We start from the raw sequence: 24,618 nt of genomic DNA, 5'->3' as shown, positions 1-24,618 counted from the left end.
TTGTAGCGTGATGACTAGGGGACACTGAATTGAATTTGACTATAAGGGATTCCCTTTCATTCTGGCTCAAAGGAATATACTTTCTTCCTCTTGACTGGTATAAGCATGGACAATAAATCCCTTAAAGGAAGGGAGAGTTGGTTGGGGTTCCTTTAAAATTAGGGCTGGGAAAAATTAAATAGGAAGGATCAACAGATGTGTTCCCTTTAGGAAAAGAAGAGTACCCTTGGGATGAGGCGTATATTCTTCACTGCATCCTTGTAGTTCTGGATCCTAGATGTGCTGTTGTATTAAACAATGCCTTCTATCGTACTTTCTGTCTTTTGTTGCCTCTCTTTCATGCTGTGCTTGGCTGAGCTCCAAATCCTGTAATTGGAACAGGGCCTTTGAGGAGCTAGCAGCTTTAGCTGGCCAGAGTGGCTTATTGTAGGGAAGAAGGGGCATCTTACAGTGGAGAGAGGCATATATTCTATGATGTTTTACATGAAGTCTGTGCAATAGATATATTCTTCTCTTTTTCTCATTTTAGATCAAAGCATTAGAGCTGGATTCCAACCTTTACCGAATTGGACAGAGCAAAGTGTTTTTCAGAGCTGGAGTCCTTGCTCATCTTGAAGAAGAGAGAGACCTGAAGATCACAGATGTTATTATTGGTTTCCAAGCATGTTGCAGAGGCTATCTGGCTAGGAAGTAAGGACCATATTTTATAAAGTACATTGTAAACGTGTGCTTGTCCTATTCAGGTACAGGTTTCTCTTCAAAAACAAGCAAACAGACTACAAATTATTTTTTGTCAGAAGGGACGTTATTTATTTATTTATATATTTATTTATTTTATGTAGCAGCTGATAGTTGGTTCACAGTTTTCCAATCTCTGTAATGCTGACTTCTAGCACCTCCAAGAAACTGTATGTGCTGCTGTCTTACATAGAGTGATAAAGTCTGTTCCCCTCTGTAGGAACACTATACAGCAGGCGTAGTTTTTAGTGGAAGAGCTGCAAGCTGCAGATGTGCCAATGAAAAGGTCTTAGCACCGTACAGATCCAGTAGGTACAGGGATTTCTCTTAAACTGTTAGATAGGTCTGCAAATGGTGCAGTTTGAAAAGCAAGAGTAATACCTGTCATGAAAACACACCTCTGTTTCAGTTCTCCTTCTGTGAAGTGAAAATAATGAGGCTATTAAGATTAGAAGGCACTGGGGAAAAACTTTATTAAATAAAGAGAAAATTGAATAAAAGAAAAGATGATCAGTCTTACCCAAGCAGAAGAAGACTTAAAAAGCTAGGGGAAGCTCACTGCAAATTTTGTTTTGCTTTTTTAGGAGAGAAAATCTAAAAATATAATCTAGAGGTATCAGTGAGAGGTCTTGGTTGAGAGAATTGCATGCCACTGTAGGTTCCTTTGTGGTCTGACCTCCACTTTTCTTGCAGAGCCTTTGCCAAGCGCCAGCAGCAATTGACAGCCATGAAAGTGCTTCAGAGGAACTGTGCTGCCTACTTGAAACTGCGGAACTGGCAATGGTGGAGGTTGTTCACCAAGGTAATGTATTTTTTTTTCCTTTGTAATTTTGGCAAGAGGTTATGGTTGTGACTTAAGCTTCTCAAGTTGAACCAGAGCAAAAAAAACCACTTCCATTACAATTGGTCTGGCTTGCAACTACACCTTGATTCATTTAGGTGGAGAATATCATAAAGAATTTTATATCTATGCAGTATGCTTGCATAAACCAAGTGCAAGGCTATGTACAAGTAATGTTGTGGAAAAGCAGAAGTCATCTTCTGATATTTTATGCCTAGAAGAGGATTGCTTGCTTTGGTGGTGCAGAACTTCAATGAGTTACTTACTCCATGGCTAATAAATTGACTAGCCAAAAATTGTTAGAGGGGAGTGGTATGCAATCTCTTTCTCTAGAGTTGTAAAAGCAAAATGAAAGTGCTAAGATTTGATCTTGCTGTTAGACTTGTATGTATTTTATCTTTATAAAGACAATGAACGCATGAAGAGACCGTCTTTTAATTTAATTTAGATTTATGGGATTTCTTGCTCTTTAAATATGGAGACTTTGCAGCTAAATCAGAGTTGAGAGCAGAGATTGCTTCTTCCTACGAAATGACTTCTAATGTTTTTTGATGGGGGAGCACAGAGATGGGTGGTGTTTGTATATTGTTTATATTGACCTACGTGTGAGCTGTGGATTGCTCTCCTGAACGGCAACTTGATTCAGTTCTTGCTGTTATTACTTAGTCCTTGGGGTCATGGAATTTACCCATCCCTTTCCTGATGCACCCCATCCTGGAGGAAAGTTTGGGCAGGAGGAGGGGGTGTTCCTGGCAAAACAGATGGTATCTAGTCCTCTGTGCGTCTTCCATTGTTCATGACAAAACAATTGGTCAGTCCTTCAGATACGACACATAACAAAAATGTTGTTTAATAGGATGCTCATCAAGTACAAGAGCACGTCTTCATGTTCTCTGTGTTCACGAAACACATCTCATCCCCTTGGTTTCCCTTTCAGGTGAAGCCCCTTTTGCAAGTAAGCAGGCAGGAAGAAGAGATGATGGCCAAGGAAGAAGAACTAATAAAGGTTAAGGAGAAGCAGCTAGCTGCAGAAAACAGACTGAGTGAGATGGAGACCTTCCAGGCCCAGGTGAGTTTGCAAATGTCATGTGTAAGCCTCATTCCCTCCACCGGGTCAACTGCTTTAAGACCTCCTTCTTTGCTTTACTGGTCTGATGATCAAGCTGCAGGATTCCTGCTTGTTGAAATATGTGACTCAGCTGCCATCTTGTTCAGTGTCCCTTGCCCTTCTCTCCAGCTCTGTTCCTCTGGCATCTCGTTTTGTACAATGAATAACTATTGTTCTGCTACAGCCGTTATGTGAAGAAAAATCTCCTTTGGCTGAGTATTATGGCAGGCTGGTTGAATTAAACCTCATTGTTAATGGAATCCTTTTTGTTTGGAACCCAGAAGGTGGCAGCAGGATTTATTTTTTTTTCTGTAGGGATAATACTTTTGTTATTTTTGCAGGGAAAAACTAAATCTCCTTATTTCAAATGGACACGGTCTCTAGAAGTTTGTTAAGGCTAATATAATAATATGTGGCTGCTGTGCATGGTTTGTGAACAGGACCAGACACTTTAAAACTGTATTTTGACATTTAACCTTAGAATGGCAGCAGAAGACAGCTGCCAGTTATCATTAAGATACAGCTGCAGAACACAGGACCACATAACTTCAATTAATACAGATTGCTTAGTGCTTTGGTAAGTTGGAGTTTGTCTTATGGTCATTTCTGGCTTGTGTCTAATGTAGCTTATGGCAGAGAAGATGCAACTGCAAGAACAGTTGCAAGCAGAAACTGAACTCTGTGCTGAAGCTGAGGAGATAAGAGCCCGCCTGACAGCCAAGAAACAAGAACTAGAAGAGATATGTCATGACCTGGAAGCAAGGGTAGAGGAAGAGGAAGAACGGTGTCAACATCTGCAGGCTGAAAAGAAGAAAATGCAGCAGAACATTCAGGTAATACACTAGAAATGCCATCTCTTGTCAGGAAAGAGGATAATAAGGGTTAGAGTGGTTATTTTGTCTTCATTTGGAGGAAATCAGGAGAGAGAGAACGACAATAGTAGCATAGAAAATTTTATCCGTGGAAATAACAGGGCAGAGCAATTCTGTTGCTGTGCCTGGGGCATTCAGACAGGCAGCTGGAATGTGCTCTTCCATTCTTGAAGATGAAGGTTATTGCTACTTGTCAAATAACTGGACAAATCTTTGAACCAGGTGTTTTGAGAACAGTAGCTTTATTCTTTGAAAAATAGTACTGTTTATTCTGTTATAAAATTTGTGTACTAGAATACCGTATGTTGCATCAAGTCATGATAGAAGTCACTTCTGGAAAGCATTAATATTACCTTGAAGGGAAGGGTAAAGAAACACTCAAAGTTCTAGTATCGTCCCTGTGCTGGTTTTATTGCCCAGTGAGCAGCACTGACAAATTCCTTGCTTTTCTGTGGGTGTTGTGAAGGAACTAGAGGAGCAGCTTGAAGAAGAGGAAAGCACAAGGCAGAAGTTGCAGCTAGAAAAAGTGACCACAGAGGCCAAATTGAAGAAACTGGAAGAACATATGATAGTTCTGGAAGATCAGAATCTCAAATTGGCCAAGGTAAGACTCCTACTGCTTCCTATGCAGGCTAAAGATGTTTTGATGGCTCTCCTGGAGCTACCCACCAAAGGCTGACCTTCCCCTTTTTATGGGAAACTTCAGAATGAATTCAGTCTAGTGAACAAAAGTGAGGAAATATTTTTCTCTTGCATTATGCCAAACACTATTCAATTATTTCATAAACAGACTTCCCTTTAAGCTTTGAAAGGGCTGTCAGATCCAAATCTGTACATCACATCTGTAATCCTTAAAGAATTTATTTCCTTCCAAGTTTCCCTGTAGTAGGAGTAGGCACTAATGACACTGACATCTTTAAGCACGGTCAACTCTGGAAAGCCTCCTGTAATTCCAGCAACTGCCTTGACACTGGCTTCTCAATTCTGCAGGAAAAGAAACTGTTGGAAGACAGAATGTCTGAATTTACAACAAACCTAACAGAGGAAGAGGAGAAATCTAAGAGCTTAGCCAAACTCAAGAACAAACATGAGGCCATGATCACAGACCTGGAAGGTAGTATTTTTTTTATTTAATAAGACGTATCCTGCAGAGAACTTGCTTGTTCAGTTTTAGATGGTTTCTTGTTAAAAATCTGTGGAATTCCAGTTTCATTTCTAGAGCTTTAGTCTCACTACAGTTTTAGAGGGGTTAAAAACTAGTCTATAGTGTGCGTGCTATTGATCAGTTTGATAGAGCTGTTCAGTGGCTGGCTGAAGGTTATGTGCCTTGTCAGCTGAGCCCTTGGTCTAAATAAAAATCCTCACCAAAGCAGCAGGCCAATGGAGAAGAGAGGCTGGTTCTCTTTCTTCTCCTGCTGTGCAAGTGTCTCTACCTTTCTACTTCCAGCAGCATCAATCTGTCAGGGTTAGTGTGGGTTTTGATACTCTGTTTGTGTGAGTTCTTCGGAGTGCAAGGTAGAGGCACTTTTTGGTTAGGTTAACACAGCAGGAGACAGCCGATTCAGTTGCAGTAGGGGAGAGTGGACCGCGTGTTCAGCATCACTTATTGAGTGCCTGTGTGCTGTGGGTGTTGGGAGAGACTGGCTTTGTGCTAGCTGTTTATTACAATGAAGCGGGGAAGGAAGTTTGAACGTAAGATGAGGGAGAGGAACATTGTGCAGGTATGTTTTAATTACAAGATATGATATGGGAGCCATCTGCATGTATAGATCCTAACAGAATAATGCACTGCAGTTGGTTTTTATGGTTGTATTACTAGAAAATATATTTGCTTAAATAGCTTTATTTTCTCTGCCTTGTACTATATTCCTTGAATGACTGTGGGTCGTCTGTGCAACTTACTGTGTCTTCATCCCCATCAGAACGCCTGCGACGTGAAGAAAAGCAGAGGCAAGAACTGGAAAAGACTCGTCGAAAGCTTGAAGGAGACTCCACTGACCTCCATGACCAGATTGCTGAGCTGCAGGCTCAGATTGCAGAACTCAAAATGCAGCTGGCCAAGAAAGAAGAGGAGCTGCAGGCAGCCTTAGCTAGGTGAGAACCTGACCTGTGGGACTGTCAGATTAGGAAGTATTTCTTCTTGTCTTGTGCCACTCTGGATCTGGGAGTAAGTGAAATCTGTGTATTTTAGTCTGCAGATTAAGATCTGTGTCCTTGGCATAGGAGTTGTTTGGTTGCTGTTCGCTGCCACACTGCCTATACAGAGCTAGTCTATGAATGCAGTGTGCACTGTGCGTGTTTCACTGGAGCAGTAGGACTTCAGAGCAGGTTAAAAAGTAGTGGCAAGAAGTTATCTCTCTGTAGTAGTTGCTATATTCATCTGTTCAGTGAAGTGTCCAATTTCCAATGTAAATGGTGCTTTCTCTTCTGCTTTCTTCTGTTGTCAGTCTTTCTCTGTCCCCTTCTTTAAGGTAAGTAATTGTGCTCTCTCAAGTATTGGGAGTTAGAAGCTAGAATTTGTAGATGATGTATGCGTCAAAGTTTGAATGTAATCACGTAGAGCTGACCAATGCCAGCTTTTTTCTTGATTGTTCTTGGTAGGACAGGTGGTTTTCATTTATGTATGGTTTAAATCTGGCTCTGACCAGAACCCTATGTTGAACACAGGGTGGAAGAAGAGGCAGCTCAGAAGAACATGGCCCTGAAAAAGATCAGGGAACTCGAATCCCAGATCACTGAGCTACAGGAAGACCTGGAGTCAGAGAGAGCATTCAGGAATAAAGCTGAAAAACAGAAGCGGGATCTGGGAGAGGAGCTGGAGGCATTGAAAACTGAGCTAGAAGACACCTTGGATTCTACAGCTGCTCAGCAGGAACTCAGGTAACTCTAACACGTGGCTGTGCTGTCTTGTCTAGTTTTGGGTTTGACTTTTTTAATGAAAGTTCATGCATTCAGTCTCTCACCAAAGCAAGTCTTTATCAGAGCAGGCTGGTTAGCAGCCTCAGTGACTACAGAAGGAGATGGTGTGCAAGCTGTAGTACGAGACTGCATTCTCTGATATGATGCAAGAAACTTAATGTGATCCCTATCCCTAGTGGTAGTGGTAGCCTGAAACATTCATGCTTTCACACCATTACATCTTAGGCTGAAAATCATGTTGTGAGATTGTATTTAAAGGTTTACAAAGCTAAGTTCTAATTTGGAAAAGTGTCTTTATAGCTTCTAGGATTAATGACACCATAGTGTTTTCCTGTATTAGAGATACTGTTTGTGGATATGAACATTGGTTTGATTCTCTCCTTGGCATCTAAATAAAGACTCTGAATTTTGCAGGTCAAAGAGAGAACAAGAAGTAACGGTTCTGAAGAAGACCCTTGAGGATGAGGCGAAGACTCATGAGGCTCAAATCCAAGAGATGAGACAGAAACATTCACAAGCCATTGAAGAGCTGGCAGAACAGTTAGAACAAACCAAGCGGGTAAGTGGAACAGGAAGCTCAAGACCAAATAAATCATTCAACCTCTCTGAAGTGATTAAAGTGATAGCTGCTCTGTAACAACATCTTAATGCTGCAGAAGAACATTAAGTGTTCGTGATATTAGGTTTCTGATGCACGTGCTTTTCTTACGTTGGTAGATCATTTTGCACTACGAAGCAAATATGCAGTTGTTTTAAATGGTTGCAGTTGTTAATTTTTTTCATCAGACATGTTATACCAATCAGCCAATGAGTTGTCTAGTTCTTTTCACTGCTAGCACTTGTTGAGCTGTGCAACCTTTAATTTGGAAATCTGATGGTACAAGACTATCTCCTTTATTGTTGTCTGCACTACTGTTAAATTGTTTCCTGCTTATCAGTGACAAGGTGTTCAAACTGTTTTTTTCTGAGTAAGCAGTCTCGGGCTAGCTGTTAAACACATAATATTAACTTGCTTGTTGGAATATCGTGGAGGGGAAAAAAAAACTCAATGGAAGCATCCTGCTGTATCATCAGTCTGAAGTGTTTTGCTATGTTTTATTTTTCCTTCCCTCCAGGTGAAAGCAAATCTTGAAAAAGCAAAACAAGCTCTGGAAAGCGAAAGGGCTGAGCTGTCCAATGAGGTGAAAGTGCTTCTGCAGGGCAAAGGGGATGCTGAGCACAAGCGGAAAAAAGTAGATGCTCAGCTCCAGGAGCTGCAGGTGAAATTTACAGAAGGTGAAAGAGTGAAGGCAGAACTGGCTGACAAGGTTAACAAGTTGCAGGTGAGTGGCATGGGTTTTCCTTAGCTGCTGTTGCAGTCCAGGGCTAGAGAGAAAAGAAGGTTGTAGGGTGGTACCTCCCTGTGGATAGTACAAAAATCTCTTGTTCCTCCAGGGGATGAAGTTCAAAAAAAAGCACATCCACAGTTTGCTTCCCAAGGACTGAGCAAACTCCTTAACTCATTGCCAGGGCAGGCCATCATGATTGATGTCACTTACGAGCTGCCCTGAAAAGATGCAGTAACCAGCTGCCATTTGAGTTTTTTAAGCCTTGGAGTATCAGCATGTCTGCTCCCCTTCAGTGTGCAGCAGTAGTGTAACCGTTCAGCTGCTTGTGAACCTCCTGTGACACCAACAGTCTGGTGTTATGTTACTAATTTGGAAGAACCCATCTTGATGCTTTATTATGTGGTTGATGGTGATGAGGGGCTGAAGGGCGACGTTGAAATTCAGGGTTTTCTCATACACTCCCAAAGAGAAACAACAAACCCCTCTGATTCACATCAAGCATTGTCTTCTGCTTTCTTTTTGAAGGCTGTCATTAGACATTTAGCATTGCTGGTGCATGCGCACTCATCCAGAGTGTGAAAATGTAATTTGGAATATCTACATGCAGTCCTGAAGCAAATCACATAAAGCAGTTTAAAGACAGAAGGCTGTTTCACCAGAGGTGATCCCACTTAAAAGTCTCATGTGGACTCTTCATATTTCATCCCTGGGACTTGGGAAATGACACATTCATTCTCCTGAGAGATGATACACATCCCTTACCGTTGAAAAGTGCCTCAGTTTTCACTTTCAGGTCTCGTAGCCATACCTGGCTTTGCTCTTGATGGTGCACTAAGCTGATTCTCTGATCTCTCCTTCAGGTGGAACTGGACAATGTCACAGGCCTTTTGAACCAGTCTGACAGCAAGTCAATCAAATTAGCAAAGGACTTCTCTGCCCTGGAATCACAGCTTCAGGATACACAGGTGAGAGCTTGGGAAGCCAAGGCATCTGTATGCGTTGCATCCACTGTCTGCTACGAATGCATAAAGTGAGAAAGCACCCTGGACACCGTGAAATACTAGATATAGGGCACTTCAAAGGATTGGGTCAGTTTTTTTTGCTAAGGGGCTGTATTGCATGGTATTGAGAGCTTTTCTACAGACACAAGCTCTTTATCTTCCTTCTGCTTCCTTAGTATGTGGAATGCATGCAGCGTTCCATATCTTAGGATTAAGATTCCTCAGGATTCCTCCTTCACCTTTCTGCTTGAGAGTTCTTTGTTGCTAGAACTGAACTGCAATGCTAAATTCTTGTCTTAGACCTTCATGAAGTTTGACAGGGTTGTGGTTTTCTGCATGTGATTTGCAGTAAATTTAAAGTTAACTGTAAAGTTAAATAGAATACTTTATTCCCCGATGGATAATGGGAAAGTGATAGATTCAAATATTTTAGTATTTTTTCTAGGAAAAATAATACAGAATCTTATACATCAGGATAAAATTAAAAAATAGCTTGCGGTTACTAGAATACAAGTCTTTTAGCAAAGCATGAAGTACCAAGCAAAAGGTTGTGAAGGAAAGGAAGAGTGTGCCAAACTGTAGATACTAAGTAACCTTGAATGGCCATTGATGTTCTGTCTACTCAGGATTCTTTTTGAAAAACAGGCTCAGAGAAATAGTTTATTATAGACTGGTTTGAAGATTGGTCTCTACAGGTCACTCAGCTCAAGTACTGGCAGTAAAAGTTAACAAATGTTGCTGGTGCCCTAAATTGGTAAATGGCCACTGTCTTTGAATTCTGCTAAGAGCAAAGTTGTTTTTAACCATCCTAAATCACTTTAGCCTGTTCTCTGTTTCTTTGATATTTGAGTATGAGGGAGTCACATAGGAGAGCACAGTCACGCTGTTGTTGGGAAAGCTTTTTAATGCTTTACGTGCTTCTTGGAGGAGTCCAGAAGGGACTGCAGTTGGCTGTGGAGGAAAGCAGGAGACAGTTCTTGTATGGCAAAGTATACTTAAATCATGAGAGTGTCTGAGAGGATAGGATCCTTCTTGATATTGTTTTTATACTGACTCACTGGAAGACAGTTATTTAAATTCCGTCCTCAGTTGTCTTATTTGTGAAATAAACTGCATACTTAAACTCAACTTCAAAAGTACCTGCACAGAGCAGGTAAGGATAGTGAGCCTTTAAATCCAAGGAGAGGTGCTGAGTTCCACTGTGGTGTTTCCTTTGTAGGAGCTGCTGCAGGAGGAGACTCGCCTAAAACTGAGCTTCAGCACCAGACTGAAGCAAACAGAGGATGAGAAGAATGCTTTGAGAGAGCAACTGGAAGAAGAAGAGGAGGCAAAGAGAAACCTGGAGAAACAAATCTCTATTCTTCAGCAACAGGTACAGTCTGCGTCGCATAAACCAAACCCTTTTGAGAGGAGAGGAAATGTAAGTGCATTTACTTCCTTCAACTTGCACTTGAAGGAAGTAAAATCTAAATGCAGAATTGACATCTAGTAACAGAACCTTTCATGGGCTAGGGATTTCCTGCTGACTTGAGTGAGGGGAAATTGAGGTCTCTGATAATGATCATATGAACTGCTTGTAGATTTCTACTTATGAATTCCTTTGGAACTTATTGATATAGTATTATTGGATACAGATAATTCCTTCAGAAGTGAGCAAACTTATTTCCTCAACTCCTCTGGTGTCAGTAAGCCACATATAGTGTTATCTGTGTTGAGGCTTCACTTGCAATCTTTGCTGTCCTTCAGGCAATAGATGCAAAGAAGAAGATGGATGATGGTCTGGGCTGCCTTGAGTCAGCAGAAGAAGCCAGGAAGAAGCTGCAAAAGGACTTGGAGGGCTTAAACCAGCGTTATGAGGAGAAGATAGCTGCATATGACAAGCTGGAAAAAACAAAGACTCGCCTGCAGCAAGAGCTGGATGACATCACTGTGGATCTGGATCATCAGCGACAGACAGTTTCCAACCTAGAGAAGAAGCAGAAGAAGTTTGATCAGGTATGACTTCTGTCCCGGGCCATTAAGTCGGTACATCTGACTTGCCAGGTTGACCTCTAAGAATATCTAAGCAGTGCTGCTTGGAAAATGCATATTTCTTTCTGAACCGAGCATAGCATATTGAGTGGAGAAATATATTTTTTCATAGAGGTATAGTACTCATTTTTGAGGCATAGATGGAAACAGTAGGTTGGAGGCCTAGGGAATCAGAAGGTTGTTCACTTGGGATCAGCATAGTTATTTATTAAGGTGAGGTGGCATACTTCATTCACTAAAGCTGTGTTTTCTTGATTCCTTCTGTCCATGGCAGAATGCTACTTAGAAAGCACAAAGAGAAAAGATGCGTGTTTACCCTCTTAAAAATTACGAGTAAATTCTCAAAATCCCAATGCTGTTCTCTTTTAGCTCCTGGCAGAGGAGAAGAACATCTCTGCCAAATATGCAGAAGAAAGAGACCGTGCTGAGGCTGAAGCCCGTGAGAAGGAGACTAAGGCCCTCTCCCTGGCCAGGGCCCTTGAAGAAGCCATAGAGCAGAAAGCTGAGCTGGAACGAGTCAATAAGCAGTTCCGCACAGAGATGGAAGACCTGATGAGTTCCAAGGATGATGTTGGGAAAAGCGTAAGTACGAAGTTAAAATGTCTGGGCAGGAAATGGCACGCGGGTGATCCTGTCAGTTTAATACTGCAAAAAGTTACGCTAGTGTGAACACAGATTAATGTAGTAGAGAAAACTGAGCGCATAGTGAGTTTGTGAATGTTATATTTGCATTATGTTAGTAAGCAGGAAAGATGGATTGGGAGAGCCTGGAAATGACCCGAACGAGGTAGTGGTAAACAGAGACTAGTATTGTTGTGACAGAGAAAGTATGATGTGAGATTGGAGTGAAAAATGCAGAGAGTATCTAGGCAATGGGACATAGTAACCCAAATATTTCAAGACAGGGAAGGTGGTGATAAGAAGGAAGCAAATTAGAAAAATCAGAGGCTACAAAGTACTTTATTGAATTCTGTCAGAACCAGAGGTGTCCACCTCAGGTAAGTTGGTCAGGATTGAGCTAACAAATACTTTTCTCCTTCTCCCTACCACCAAGCATATATGACTAAGAGATAATCATGATTTACATTGGAAGCTTTTGGCTATGTGGGCAACTGGCACTGAGGGATATCCTTGTGTTATAAGGGGAACAGAGAGTGTCCTTGTATCCTGTTGTGAGTGGCTGTTGTCAGACTTTTTGCTCTTAGTATAGGTGAAATTGTACTTTTTGAGGAAACCTCATGTGTGGTGCTGTGCTGTAGGTCCATGAGCTGGAGAAGGCCAAGCGAGCCCTGGAGCAGCAGGTGGAGGAGATGAAGACACAGCTGGAAGAGCTGGAGGATGAGCTGCAGGCCACAGAGGATGCCAAGCTGCGGCTAGAAGTGAACCAACAGGCCATGAAGGCTCAGTTTGATCGGGACCTCCAGGGCCGTGATGAACAGAACGAAGAGAAGAGGAAACAGCTGATTAGACAAGTAAGAACTGCTTTGTAAATCCCGAAAGTGTTCTGCAAAGGCACTTGTGTCTGGTGTCCACAGATCATTGTTAAGTTTGGTGATTCTCCAGGCAGCTCTGCAAAGCTGAGAGAGGCTTTTCCTTGTGTGCATGATTGTTCAAACAGCCTTTGTCTACCTAAGGGATCCACGTTGCTTTATTTGTGAGGAATGTTAGCCCCATCCCCCTGCCAGGAGGAATGAAAACAAGTCACGTGCTTGCACTTGGGTACAGTTTGAAAGGGGGATGTGAAGAATGGCTTTTGGAAAATTGAGGAGCTGAATGCCTGAATTTCTCTGTACAGGTGCGGGAGATGGAGGTGGAATTAGAAGATGAGCGAAAACAGCGTTCCATTGCTATGGCTGCCAGGAAGAAACTGGAGCTGGACCTGAAGGATTTGGAAAGCCACATAGACACTGCTAACAAGAACCGTGAGGAAGCCATCAAGCAGCTCCGCAAACTGCAGGTGAGGAGCTGCAGTTGTTTTAGCAATCCGTTTAAAACCTTTACCCAGGGAAATGGGATACAAGATTTCACCTCATGAGAGCCATGCATCAGTGTCACAAGAGCAGCAACCTTGTAGCAATTTACCAGGAAAGATTTATTGGCATTTCAAATATCCTTCTAACCCTCGTCTGCCTTTTTAACTCCATAGGAGACAAGCTGTAGGGAAAGTCCACTCTAGTGCTTGCCTCATATCAGTGTTTCTGGAAAGGATTATGGAGTCGCAAAGCTAGAGGGACTCAAAAAGATGATGTGATGATGTAGGCCTTCTGCCCCAAGGCAGTCCTGTTATACCTTTCTAATTCCCGTAGGCATTTGTCTGATCTGTTCTTGGGAAAAATGCCAAATCCTCCCTTAGGCTATCCATTCTGCTGCTTCACTAGAAAGCTTCCTGTACCATCACCACCCCCAATCTAACAAGGCTTTTTTTCCCCTTACAATTTAAGTGGCCCTGTTTGCTTCCATTATTGCTTCTCCTCATTTCTTATCAAATGAAAAATGGATGATTCTTTTTCTTTTTACAGCAGCCTTTTAGGTAGCTGAAGACTAATGAAGCCCCTGTTTCTACTTTTCCTGCCCATGTTTCCTGTAAGATAAATTGAATTTGCTCATGCACAGGCTTGGAAATCCATCCTTTTTTGTTTCTCCCTTTTTAGGCACAAATGAAGGATTACATGCGGGAACTGGAGGACACGCGCACCTCCAGAGAAGAGATCTTGGCACAGGCCAAAGAAAACGAGAAGAAGTTGAAGAGCATGGAGGCAGAGATGATCCAATTGCAGGAGGTAATGGAATATGCATGCAGCTGAAGGGTTTGTTCATTTTCTTTGGCCCAGAACTAAGCGTGGCAGACTAAGCTCGAGTGGTTATTTCCTTTCTTTTCCTTTCTCTTGTGTTATTTTTTGCTCTGCTCAAGTACAGGGTCCCCTTCCAATTGCAGAATTTGGCCCTTTCTTGACAGCGGCAACAGGAGTGGTGCAAAACAAAGGAAGTTGCGGGGTGGAAGGGAAACTGTCTTCTAATTAAGTCTGGGTCTAGCTAGAGACTGTACCACCCATTACCAGTAACTACTTTTTCCTAGGCTGCATTAGTTGGTGGCTTCCCGTTGCATCACTGACCGTCTCGTTTTCATTCCAGGAACTTGCAGCTGCCGAGCGTGCCAAGCGCCAGGCCCAGCAAGAAAGGGATGAGCTGGCTGATGAGATTGCCAACAGCAGTGGTAAAGGGTGAGTAATGTTCCCTGCTCAAGGGTGGAGGAGCTGGTTTGAGAAAATACTTTGCAGGCTGTTATTTTTCTGCAGACCGAAGCATGTGCTGGATCCTCCGTGCTTTTGAAAGGCAGACTTCGTTTTCTAAAATTAAAAGCGGCAGGTTTTCCCCCAAGGCATCAGTGCTGCCAACATCACTTTTATGTTTGTGTGTCTTACAGAGCACTGGCCATGGAGGAAAAGAGACGCCTGGAGGCCCGGATAGCACAGCTGGAGGAGGAGCTGGAAGAGGAACAGGGCAACACCGAGATAATCAATGACCGGCTCAAGAAGGCAAACCTTCAGGTACCTGTTCAGGCTGGCTGTGTGAGCAGAGGCTCACTAATCTGTGTAAATTGCCAAAATGTGCTCTGAAAAATGTCCACAGGCATGAGCAAGGTGAAACACTCAAATACCACAACAGAGAAAATCCGGTGGGCAGTCAGAATAATGTTAACTCACTGATTTTGATCGTGGAGTATTAAATGATTTCGGTAGCTGGAACCAGCTGCAGAGTTGATCAGGAATTCCCAGTCACCACCCCTCCCTTTCTTTTTTTTAAAAAGGAATTATGAGAAATATGATCTGTAGCATGCTTTCCCAACTTGGCGTGCTGAAGAGTGCCACAATGTGTTTGGAAAGTGACTTTTCTGCCAGTTCTGGGCTTTTTCAAACGGACTAACCATATGGAATTTGTTAGGCTGCTATAGAAACCGTGATCTTAATCTTCCCGTTCTCTGCTCTATTTTATCTGTCCGACTTTTGAGGGTCAGGCGTGTTGTTTTGTTAGCTCTCTAAAGCCAGGGAGCTAGGCAGATGGTTTTCCAAATGGCTTCTTTGCACCAGAGAGCACAGTCCTCTCCTTGACTGACTATCAGCCAGAGCCCTGGATTGGAAGTGGATTGAGTTCTTGCCCTTTCACCTTTGAAAGTCAGTAGTTTTAAGCTGCTTCTTTGTAGTCAAAGTAGACAGAGCAAATAAGTGATAAATGAGGAAAGCACGTTTATTGAATCCACTTGCCTTCAGGATGGATGCAATTCACTGGGACTGGTAATTACTGTGTTAAGTGCCAAACCATGGCCTTCGCCCAAGAGGGCACCATATACGTGGTTGGCAAATTTAGTCCTAAGAGGAGGTTGATAAGCTTGTTTCGCAAGCAATTACTTTGAAAATCTGAATAAACTAAGATATTTTGAGATGTAGTCCGTATCTCTTGTTTACAGACAGCTCCTCCTGCAGCAGAGTTATTGTACATATTCAGCTCACCCTGAGGGTCCTTTTTCTTTGCATGTCAGCGTGTGTCTGAGAAAAATATCCTGCTTTCAGGCTGGAGCCCTCGATCTGCTAAGTACTGCTTCTCTCCACAGATTGATCAGATGAATGCCGACCTGAATGCTGAGCGGAGCAACGCACAGAAGAACGAGAACGCTCGCCAGCAGATGGAGCGCCAGAACAAGGAGCTTAAGCTTAAACTGCAGGAGATGGAGAGCGCAGTGAAGTCCAAGTACAAGGCTACCATCACAGCCTTGGAAGCCAAGATAGTGCAGCTGGAAGAGCAGTTGGACATGGAGACAAAGTATGTCCTAGCGGAAGCTCCAGTTGTTTTGAGTCTCCTTCCTCTCTGGGATCTTAAACCCTTCTGAACAAATTCTGATTTGTCTGAATAAGGGCTTCATCGTAGGTTCTGGGCAGTGCAGAAGTAAGATCTTGGCAAACCTCCCTTGTTTCTCACTATAGAGACTTTTAGCTTTGACCAGACTTGTAAAGGTGCAGCTGTGATGCATTCTTGCTGTTCCTCTGTAGCTTCAGTATCAAGTTGTGTCCAGTATTTTTTATCACCTCTAGGAAAAATTGCCTCCCATTCTCTTTTTTGTTTTCTTCTTTTCTACATTAGAATTCTGCTGTCTTTGTTTTTAACTTACCCGTGTCAGTTCTTCTGCTTGGGCACAAGAGGAGGAAGTTCTTGTCTGAGCTGTGACTGTATTTCTGTGCAGGGAGCGCCAGGCTGCCAGCAAGCAGGTGCGCCGTGCCGAGAAGAAGCTGAAAGATATCTTGCTGCAGGTGGATGATGAGAGGCGCAATGCTGAGCAATTCAAAGATCAGGTGTGTACGGTTACCTTGCAGCACTGCTGACTCTTCTGGTGGGAAGATTTTCCTTCTATGATCGAGGCATCCTCTGTATTTCAGAGGGTTCTAGCATTAACCTTCTTATGGGTTTCTCTTCTTTCTCCCTCACTATAACAAGATGAAGATGTAATGCTTTTAAGGAAAAGCTTGGAGCTGTCGAGTTTTAGGCAGCTTCCTTCAGGAAGGGAAGGGAGGCTTTGGAAACTCAGGTATCTGGCTGTGTAACTCCGGGGAAACGCTGATCTCTTTTCCCCTACGTCCCTCAGGCGGACAAGGCGAACATGCGCTTGAAGCAGCTGAAACGCCAGCTTGAGGAAGCAGAGGAGGAGGCCCAGCGAGCCAACGCATCCCGCAGGAAGCTGCAGCGTGAGCTGGAGGATGCCACTGAAACAGCCGATGCGATGAACAGAGAGGTCAGCTCCCTCAAGAGCAAGCTCAGGTAAGGCAGAGCATTTTCTGCGATACCTTGACAGCCGGCGCAGCACAGGCTTGCTGTAACTGCCCACAGGAAGCAGTGCGGCCAGGGGCTTCCTCTGTTTTTTCCAAAGCCTGCCACGTCTGGTAAGCTCAGTGAAATCTCGTTTTACTGACGTGCTGTCTGTCCTTCCCTAGGCGCGGGGACCTGCCGTTCGTCGTGACACGCCGAATTGTCAGGAAGGGTACAACAGGAGAGTGCTCCGATGAGGAAGTGGATGGCAAGGCAGATGCTGGCGATGCCAAAGCTACTGAATAAATCCTCTCATTTTACCCGAGTTACGCATGGTGGAGTGACCCATCCACCCTCTCCTCTTTCATTGGACTTTCTGCAAACCCTCTTTAATTGGCCAGGGATCGGCAGAGTAAGCCCAGCTCTTTGTATCTGGAGCCATTGGGCATCTGTGTTCCTAGTTTCCTCCTCTTTCCAGTTTCCTAATCCTCTTTGTATTTAATGCCAAAGAGTCAGTGCTCTGAAATCTGACCAGCAGTTTGGCAACTGCAAAGTCCTGTAGAACTGTCTGTGCCATGTCTGCTGGTGAATCCTTACACGATTTGGAGGGAGCGGGGTGAGGGAAAGATTTTTGCTGTAAATCTCCTTTTTGTTTTCAGATCTTAGCTGCAGGGAAGCTCCTTCCTGTATTCTTTCCCCTCCCTCTTTGCTTTCGGCAATCATGTTCAGTGACCTCAGACTTTTAATCTGCCCACCCACACGGTTTGGGAGCAGTTTCAGGAAAAACGGTGTGCTTTGGCCATGGCAATTCACCCTTCTTTCACGTGATTCCAGGGAGAGGTGAAGAGGGAAGCTCCTCTTGGGACAAGTCTCCCTGGCAGACTTGCCAAAGTTGTCTTTTTTTTTTTTTTTTTTTTTTTTTTAACCTCCTCCCTTCCTTTCTCCTCATTTTACTGTCTGGACAGATCTCTGAAGTGCAATGATGTCCTGTTAGTGTCTCTGCCTCTGAGCGGTTTCATCTAAGGTAGTGTGGACCAGTAGTTAATGACAGGCTGGGGAAGCAGAACGGTGTCCTCGTGCTTGTCTGAGAATCTCTGGGGGACCAAATATATTTAATGGTAATAGAATCTAGGGGAATTTAATTGGGGTAGTGGGCAGAGGGGTGGGGATGAGGGGAGGGAAATCCCTCTTTTATTGACATGTCCAAGCCTCTTGCACCTGCTCTATAACCAGGGGTTGGGATTAGTTATTGTGCACCATTGACTAAGAGTATATTAAAAAAAAAAACTTTAATCTGCACAGATATATGTAAGGCCTTTGTATCTCTCGTAATAAGTAATTAAGAAAAAAAAAATAAAGGTCTTTATCACTGCCTTTCTATTGGGACCATGGTTATATATAGATAGTCTTTACTTTTCTACACCGTACACTGGTTGCTGGATTTTACGTGTATTCCTAACCGTATTGTATATGCTGCATTTAGACCTACTTATGAGCAAAGTAAAAATAATTAAATATGAAGCGCCATACTGTATGCCTGAAGCGCTCTAAATGCAGGAGCCTCATGTCCCAATTGCTGTCACAATAAAAATTAAAAAATTTTTTTTTTTTTTATATAGTACAAGTGCCTTAGCATGTGCCTCAGCTGTGTGTCACCACTACAGTCAGTAATGGATTACTGGTGCTCCACTGATGTTACCAATAAAGATTATCCATGTGCTGCAGTCTGTGTGCCTGTGTTGCCTTTCCCTCCTTCTCTAGATGATGTGAAGAGCGTGAGCACAGCTGCCCAAAGGTCGGGGCAGCAGAGCTGCAGGATCCCCTGCTGCTGAAATGGGATGTCACCGTGCCCTTGGTGTGGTACCTCGGCAGCTGGCAGTGGCCGGCACTGGGGATTTTGGAGGAAGATAACTCGCCTTGGGGGGTGTGCGTTCAGAGTTAACTGTTCAAAACATGAGGCTGCAAACCTGGGCTGAGCTGAAGGTGGTGTCTCTGAGTCAGTAACTAACAACTGCAAACAAATTCTCCTGCTTGTGTTTCCTTTTATATCTCGAGAGTAACTGGAAGGTGAAGTTAGTGGAGGAGGTGGTAGACGCCTAGAAGTCTGTTTCATCAATGGGTTGGCAAAATTGCCTTTCATTCATCTTCCAGCCTGTTTCCAGTAGAAATTTGAATTTTGTAACATTTTGGCAAGAATTGAGTAAGGAACGTGTGGCTGTATTTGTCTTTGGGTTCAAGGCCCCTTAAACTGCCCCCAGACACCCCTGTATTTTGGTATAAAAATGCATAAAAACAGCGTGTGGCACCAGCACCTGCCCCTCTGACCTCCTCCTTCAAGGCTGCGCTGAAGCTTGAGGATGCTGGAGCAGCTTCTGGGGCCCTGACCGCTGTCTCTGCAGCATCACACCCGCAGACCTGGGCTTGCAGCTCACCTGGGGGCCTGACATCGTCCCCAGCTGGCAGAGATTTAAGCCTTGGTGAGAAAACCAGAGCCTGAGCAGCAGCGAGTGGGGAAAGGGCGCTGGTGTTCACCAGCTCAGGTGCACATGGACGTTTGCTGCCCCCAGAGGGTGCATTGGGCTCAGCAAATGCTGAGAAGGGGGAAAAAGTCTCACCGAGAATCAAACCACCAAGCAGCCTGCTGCTGCCCTGTCCGATGCAAGATGGAAAGGGATGTGGGTGTGCTTTTATTTTTTATTTTTTTTCCACTGGCACAGTACTTCCCATCAACTTTCCACCTCTCTGCATCCCCGTGGAAGGGCAGAAGTCAGCCTCCCGCAACATTTTCTGCTTTGTGGAGCGCAGCCTTGAGCTCGTAAGTTCCCTTGGCCCCATGGTGCTCCTCTGTGGATCCCTAAAGCTTAGGCGTTGGAGAGGGTCTCAGTGGAGGGGGCACGTGGGTGTAGTTTGAGAAGACAGAGGGGCTGGTGGCGGAATTAGTTTCAAGCATTGCTGTTCCTGCACCAGGCTGCTGTGGCGGCACAAAGGTTTGTGAGACCATGCTGTGAAGCAGGTGAAGGGCCCTCAGCCCCCAGCTGGGCCCCCCGAACCCTGGCTGCAGCCAGCTGCCAGGTTTAGGGCAGGGATTTTGTCCTGTTCCATTTTTGCCCTCTTCCCTTCCCTCCCCAGGCTGCCTCGTCCCAGCCCTGCTGGCAAGACCCAGCTGCGCTGCCTTCCCCGAAGAGCCCTGGATGTGAAATTTGCCTGGGGCACCTTCTGCTGAACCTCGGCCTCACACACACACAGCTGGAGGCAGTGTTCCCAGCTCCCGGACAGGCAGCGAACACAGCTCGCTGTCAGTCTGGACCATTTTTTCCTTCTCCTGCTGCCAATAATTAGAATGAAAGCAGAAGGAAAAGGAGGAAAAAAAAAAAAGAAAAAAAAAAAGAAAAAAAAACAAACCACCAAACCTCCACTCCTAAATTTGTGATGCTCCAGACCTTGCTGCCGTGCTGAGCCAGTAAAAACGGAGACAGAAGTGATGATGATGGAGGGGCCGGCCTCGCGGTCCTGCGTTGCACGTAATTTAGTTTTGTGCTGCTAATTAATCTGGAGCTGTGCTGTGGGTGGCTTCATTCAGCACAGCCTTAATTGGCTTTTGATGGAAACCGTGTGAAGAGAGGGTGTGATGGCAGGGTCTATCGCTCAGGGTAAACGGATTGCTGCTCTCTTAAAGCCCTTTTATAGCAGGGAGCCATCGCTCCACACCCCGACCTTGCACAAGACCAAGCTAAAGCAGGGCTTTGTGGACATAAAAAGTCCCAGTGGGGACAAAGCCCCATCGCAGGGGCTGTGCAAGCAGGCACAGCAGGGCTGGGATCACGCAGCGGTGTTTGGGGACTGATGGGGCCCTGGGGCAGGGCGGGTGAGCTTCTGGAGGGGTTTGTAGGGCACTCAGCCACCCTGACTGCGTGTGCCCTTGTTGGGGGGCATCCAGAGGAAGCAGGCAGCGCTGTCTGGAGATATCATTCATGGTCCTGCTCGCTGGATCATGGCCAACGCCTTTCCTGGCCATGGGGCAGAGGAAGGAAACCGCCTGGAGCAGGCGCAGCCGTGGGAAGAGCCCTGGCGGGAGGCATCCGCACGCTCTTCCTCGCTGTCGCAGCCCCATCTAAAGAGCCAAATCCGAGCACTGGTAAGGGAAAGATGGAGCTGCCGTGCCTGCTTTTGGCCATGCACCCTGCGGGAGCACCCCACAACGTGTTGCTTTGGCCCCTATGGCAGCCAAGGAGCAGCGCGGGGCTGTTTGGTGCGGTTCTGGCAGCAGAGGGGGGGAATTTGTGCCTGTTTGCGAGCTGAGCCCCTGGCTCCCGCTTCTCCTCGTGGCCCTTCTCCTACTTAATGGCTCCCGGGGGAAAGTTCCTGCTGCAGGAAAAATGAGGAAGGGAAAAACAACGAGCAGAGGGGTGAGGGGTGCTGCCTCTAGGGAGCCAGGGCCCCAGCCACCCGTGAGCAGCACCTGAGGGCTCGGTTGGGCCCCAGCAGCGTGGGCCCGGAGCTGGGCCCAGCGCTCCCTGGTGTATATACGCCGATATATTCGTGCGTGCAGGCACGTCTACGTCGGTTTGCGTTGCGTGGATATCATCTGGGGCAAAGTCCATCGCGGGTCCTGTGATTAACCTCTGAGCAAACACCGCAGGAGGGGCGCTGAGGCCAGAAGGCGGGCGCGCAGCTGAGGCACCCAAACAAGCTGGCGGCTGCAGAATGGAAACCGGGGGCAGAAAACCTCCTTAAAAAAACATCGTCAGTGCGTCTGGGTGCTAAAACAGCAGCGACCCCCTCAGTGTGACGTGGTTATGGGCTGGTGCCCTACCTGCGCGCTCCCGCTGCTGAGGAATGCACCCGGGTTGCTCCCGGCCTTCCCCTCCGCCCTAAATTGCCTGAATTTATGGCGCAGGCTTGGGAGGCTGTTGCAATTTCCCTGTTCCACGTTTTGGCCCGTTACCCGACCCAGCCTAGCTCCCATCTGAGCGTGAACTCGTATCAAGGACATTAATAAAGCATTAATAAAACCCATGGGGGGAGCGGGCAGGGGCAGCCCCACGCCCCGCAGCGGGTTTCGGGTGTCCCCCACGCGGTCAGGGAATCCACCACAGTTTTGTCACTGCATTTCGCCCAGGAGGGGAGGGTTTTATTCTGGTTTGAAGCTACAGCCCCGCTCGCCCTCCTGCTCAGGAGGAGTAGGAGCTGGGGCTGGAAAACATGCCTAAATATGGCTGGGTTTCTGCAGCCCGCGGCGCCAGCAGCCGCAGCTTGAGGTTCCTGAGGTTTGAGGAGCACCGAGAGGAGCTGCGGCTCCAGCACCCTCCCCACCCCACCCCCCCCGCCCCTTTTTGGGGCTTGTTTTCCCTGCAGAAATCCGCAGCCCATTGTCTGGGCTAGCACACTTGGCACCCTTCGGCCGCCTATAAAATTGCATTAGGCGTTCGCGTTTCCTGCAGTGGATTATGCGCCGTCTGGATTTTCTGTAGCTCGGGGAGAGAGGGTTAGGGCTGCTTCGGTGGGGGCTCCAAATCGCATTTGAAATAATTGCGTTTTCCTGGAGATAAGAGAGCCCTGGCAAGTGGCAGGGCAGGCTGGCATGCTTGGAGCCTGCAAGCCGCCCGGCACCGCATGCGAGGTGCAGCCCCGATTCAGCCCAGGATCGAAGCACCCACCCTGCCCAGAAGCCTGCCGATAACCTCACTGATTGCCATGATGTTTCTTGGGTTAGGGAAGCACCTAAATGTCACGCTGAATCCCGAGAAAAGGATTTCTCTGTGCTCTGACAGTCGGTCCTCTTGACCCAGCTGGCTCCGTGCTCATGCAAGCATCGTTTTGTTATGTGAACTCTTAGGATCAGTGCAGATGTGGCACGTTTAGGGGATTTTCCTTATTAAGAGGGGTTTGCCTAACTTTGAAAACATCCTTTTGGCTTGTACATGGAGTATTTATCGTGTTTTATCACTGTTTTGTGACTTGGATACGAAGCCAGCGAGGCAGTAACTATTTCTAGTTTAAAAGAAAGGGAAAAAAAAGTATGTTTTCAAATCTTATTTGAAATGTGTGTTGTACCAGCAATAAATGAAAGAGTAAAATCAGATTACAAGTGCTTGTTGGTGTGTCAGCACAGTATCGGTGCGGTGCTATGATAAATTCGCACAGCTCCTTTCTGTTCAAGGGAAAGCTGATAATCTCCTGCAGAAAACACGCAAAAGGGTACGGGTTTGTGACGAGGGTGCGGGATACATCTCCCTGCTCTTCTGGTAGCAATGCCGGAGTGCTGAGCAGCCAGCAGGCGGAGTCAGCCATCAGGCACGGGCTGCGAGCTGGAAAGTTGAGCAAGCCCGCCTGGACACGTGGAAATTTCTTTCAGTTGAAAGTTGAGACCAAGGAAAATCTGAGGAATGGAACTGGAAAAGCCTGCGAGCGCCGCGAGTGCACAAAGGGCTAAAACTTGAGCAGCAGCAGAGGAGGGGCCCTGCGAAATGTTTGGAATAGCGAAAAGCTGGAGCAAGCCCGGAGCCACGGCTCGCGTCCCCGAGGCGTCATCCGTGCTGTTGCAATTCGCACAGCCTCGAGGGAAGGCTCCGACAGCTGGGAAGCATCAGGGCGCACACACCGCCTCATCCCGCCTCGGAGAGGGAGGAGGAAATATCCGTGGGCTCGTCTCTGTGCAGGGGCATCGCTCCTCTGGCTGGCTCGGCCTTGCTAAGGAGCAGCTTAGCCGGGCATTTTGTGTCCAACAATGCGCCCCGAGGTGCTTTCCAATAACCTGATTAGTGAGGAAGAAGCGGCCTCCGCTCCGCGGCTCAGCCACGGAGCAAATTGAGTTGTAGCGAAGGGGCCCTAACAGACGGGGCGCTTCGGCGAAAACAAACTGGAGTTAACACGATAAAAACCCTTCTGTTCCCAGGATGGGTGTTTTGCTTTGTCCTTTGCTTTGTCTGCCTGCTCCGCGGCCAGTGCAGGCTGTCTCCGGCTGGGCACTTGCCCTTCTCCAGCAGCACAGCCTCTGGCAGACGTGGAAAGGAGCAGTTGCAAAGCCTGATTAGCGCTGCCCGTTTGTTTGCCCACACTGCCCAGTACCCCAGCAGCAGGGCAGGAGCCCCTCCGATGCTGCCCCACTGTCTCAATGCGAAAGCAAAAGGCCTTTGGTTTCCTTGACACGATCCCCACACAGCTTCCTATATGTTTTAGGGAGCCCGTGACTCTTTCACGGAAGCAGTTATCAGGCCCCTTTGTATTAGAGGTGCAGGAGCACCTGCTTTATTCCCCGTCTTACAAGCAGAAGCAGAAGACATTTTTATGTTATCTGTGTGGAAGTCGATAACTGCATCTGCACTGCAGGTGTCGTGCAGCTTTAGCAGCATCGGTGTACTCAAAACGACACAAACTTAGCACACGACGACACCCCACGGAAGCACAGCCCACTCGAAGCAGGCAGGAAAACAAGGAGGCAGGGAAGGTTTTGCCCTGAGCTCTTGGCGGTGGAGGTAGGTCGCTGAGGTGCCGGGTGCTCGATGAAACCAGGAGTCCTCAGTGCAAGCGGCATCCCTGGCAAAAGACCGGGTGCCCCGTGGGTGCCGAGCTGCTGAACGACGGCTGTGTGAGCAACCTGTGCAAATAAAATTTCGCACCAAAGGGCCAGCCCAGAGATAAGCAAGGAGAAACGCTCGCTGCTAAGGGAAAGCTCTAGCACCGCTTCCTGTGAAGCCAGGAGCAAAGGGCAGGCTGGAGCTGCGCCTTGGCAGCACTTCGTTACCTGAGGGACTATGGCTGAAAGTAGTCCCGCTTGTGGCTCCAAAAGCCTGGCTACCAGGAGGGGAACAGATGAAATGGGCAGGGTTGGGCAAGCTGCTGAATCTCCCTGACCTGCTCAGTGGAGAGGCAGACCTAGAAGGAGGGAGAGGGGCAAAGCTGCACGGGGGCTGCAAGGCCGAGAGGGAGCCGCTGCGGTCAGCGGGACGAGGCGTGCTGCGTAGACCACGGCAGCACTGAGAAA

General features: G+C 46.3%; 1 protein-coding gene across 3 annotated transcripts in view; it reads left to right on the top strand.

Moving 5' to 3' along the window:
• MYH9 (myosin heavy chain 9) overlaps positions 1–18,358 on the top strand; it is a gene marked incomplete at its 3' end in the record, with an annotated part of 68,700 nt that extends 50,342 nt beyond the window's left edge. For 2 of the 3 annotated variants that reach the window (XM_084502271.1, XM_084502272.1), the window contains exons 19-41: positions 530–690; positions 1,432–1,540; positions 2,517–2,648; positions 3,314–3,520; positions 4,026–4,163; positions 4,550–4,673; positions 5,482–5,653; positions 6,227–6,439; positions 6,893–7,037; positions 7,594–7,800; positions 8,667–8,771; positions 10,027–10,179; positions 10,554–10,802; positions 11,208–11,420; positions 12,098–12,310; positions 12,634–12,795; positions 13,490–13,618; positions 13,971–14,059; positions 14,263–14,386; positions 15,448–15,656; positions 16,075–16,183; positions 16,474–16,646; positions 16,820–18,358. In XM_084502271.1, coding sequence (XP_084358397.1) covers positions 530–690; positions 1,432–1,540; positions 2,517–2,648; positions 3,314–3,520; positions 4,026–4,163; positions 4,550–4,673; positions 5,482–5,653; positions 6,227–6,439; positions 6,893–7,037; positions 7,594–7,800; positions 8,667–8,771; positions 10,027–10,179; positions 10,554–10,802; positions 11,208–11,420; positions 12,098–12,310; positions 12,634–12,795; positions 13,490–13,618; positions 13,971–14,059; positions 14,263–14,386; positions 15,448–15,656; positions 16,075–16,183; positions 16,474–16,646; positions 16,820–16,940 — 3,657 coding nt within the window. Of the gene's footprint in view, positions 1–529; positions 691–1,431; positions 1,541–2,516; positions 2,649–3,313; positions 3,521–4,025; positions 4,164–4,549; positions 4,674–5,481; positions 5,654–6,226; positions 6,440–6,892; positions 7,038–7,593; positions 7,801–8,666; positions 8,772–10,026; positions 10,180–10,553; positions 10,803–11,207; positions 11,421–12,097; positions 12,311–12,633; positions 12,796–13,489; positions 13,619–13,970; positions 14,060–14,262; positions 14,387–15,447; positions 15,657–16,074; positions 16,184–16,473; positions 16,651–16,819 lie in introns of those variants that run through there. The other variant, XM_084502273.1, reaches the window with a different exon arrangement.
• Between the last annotated feature and the right edge of the window lie 6,260 nt (positions 18,359–24,618).

The sequence above is a fragment of the Aythya ferina genome, assembly GCF_964211825.1.
Source record: "Aythya ferina genome assembly, chromosome: 1".
Classification (NCBI taxonomy): Eukaryota; Metazoa; Chordata; class Aves; order Anseriformes; family Anatidae; genus Aythya; species Aythya ferina.
Note: the sequence above shows the minus strand (reverse complement) of the source record. Positions and strands in the feature narration are given on the sequence as shown.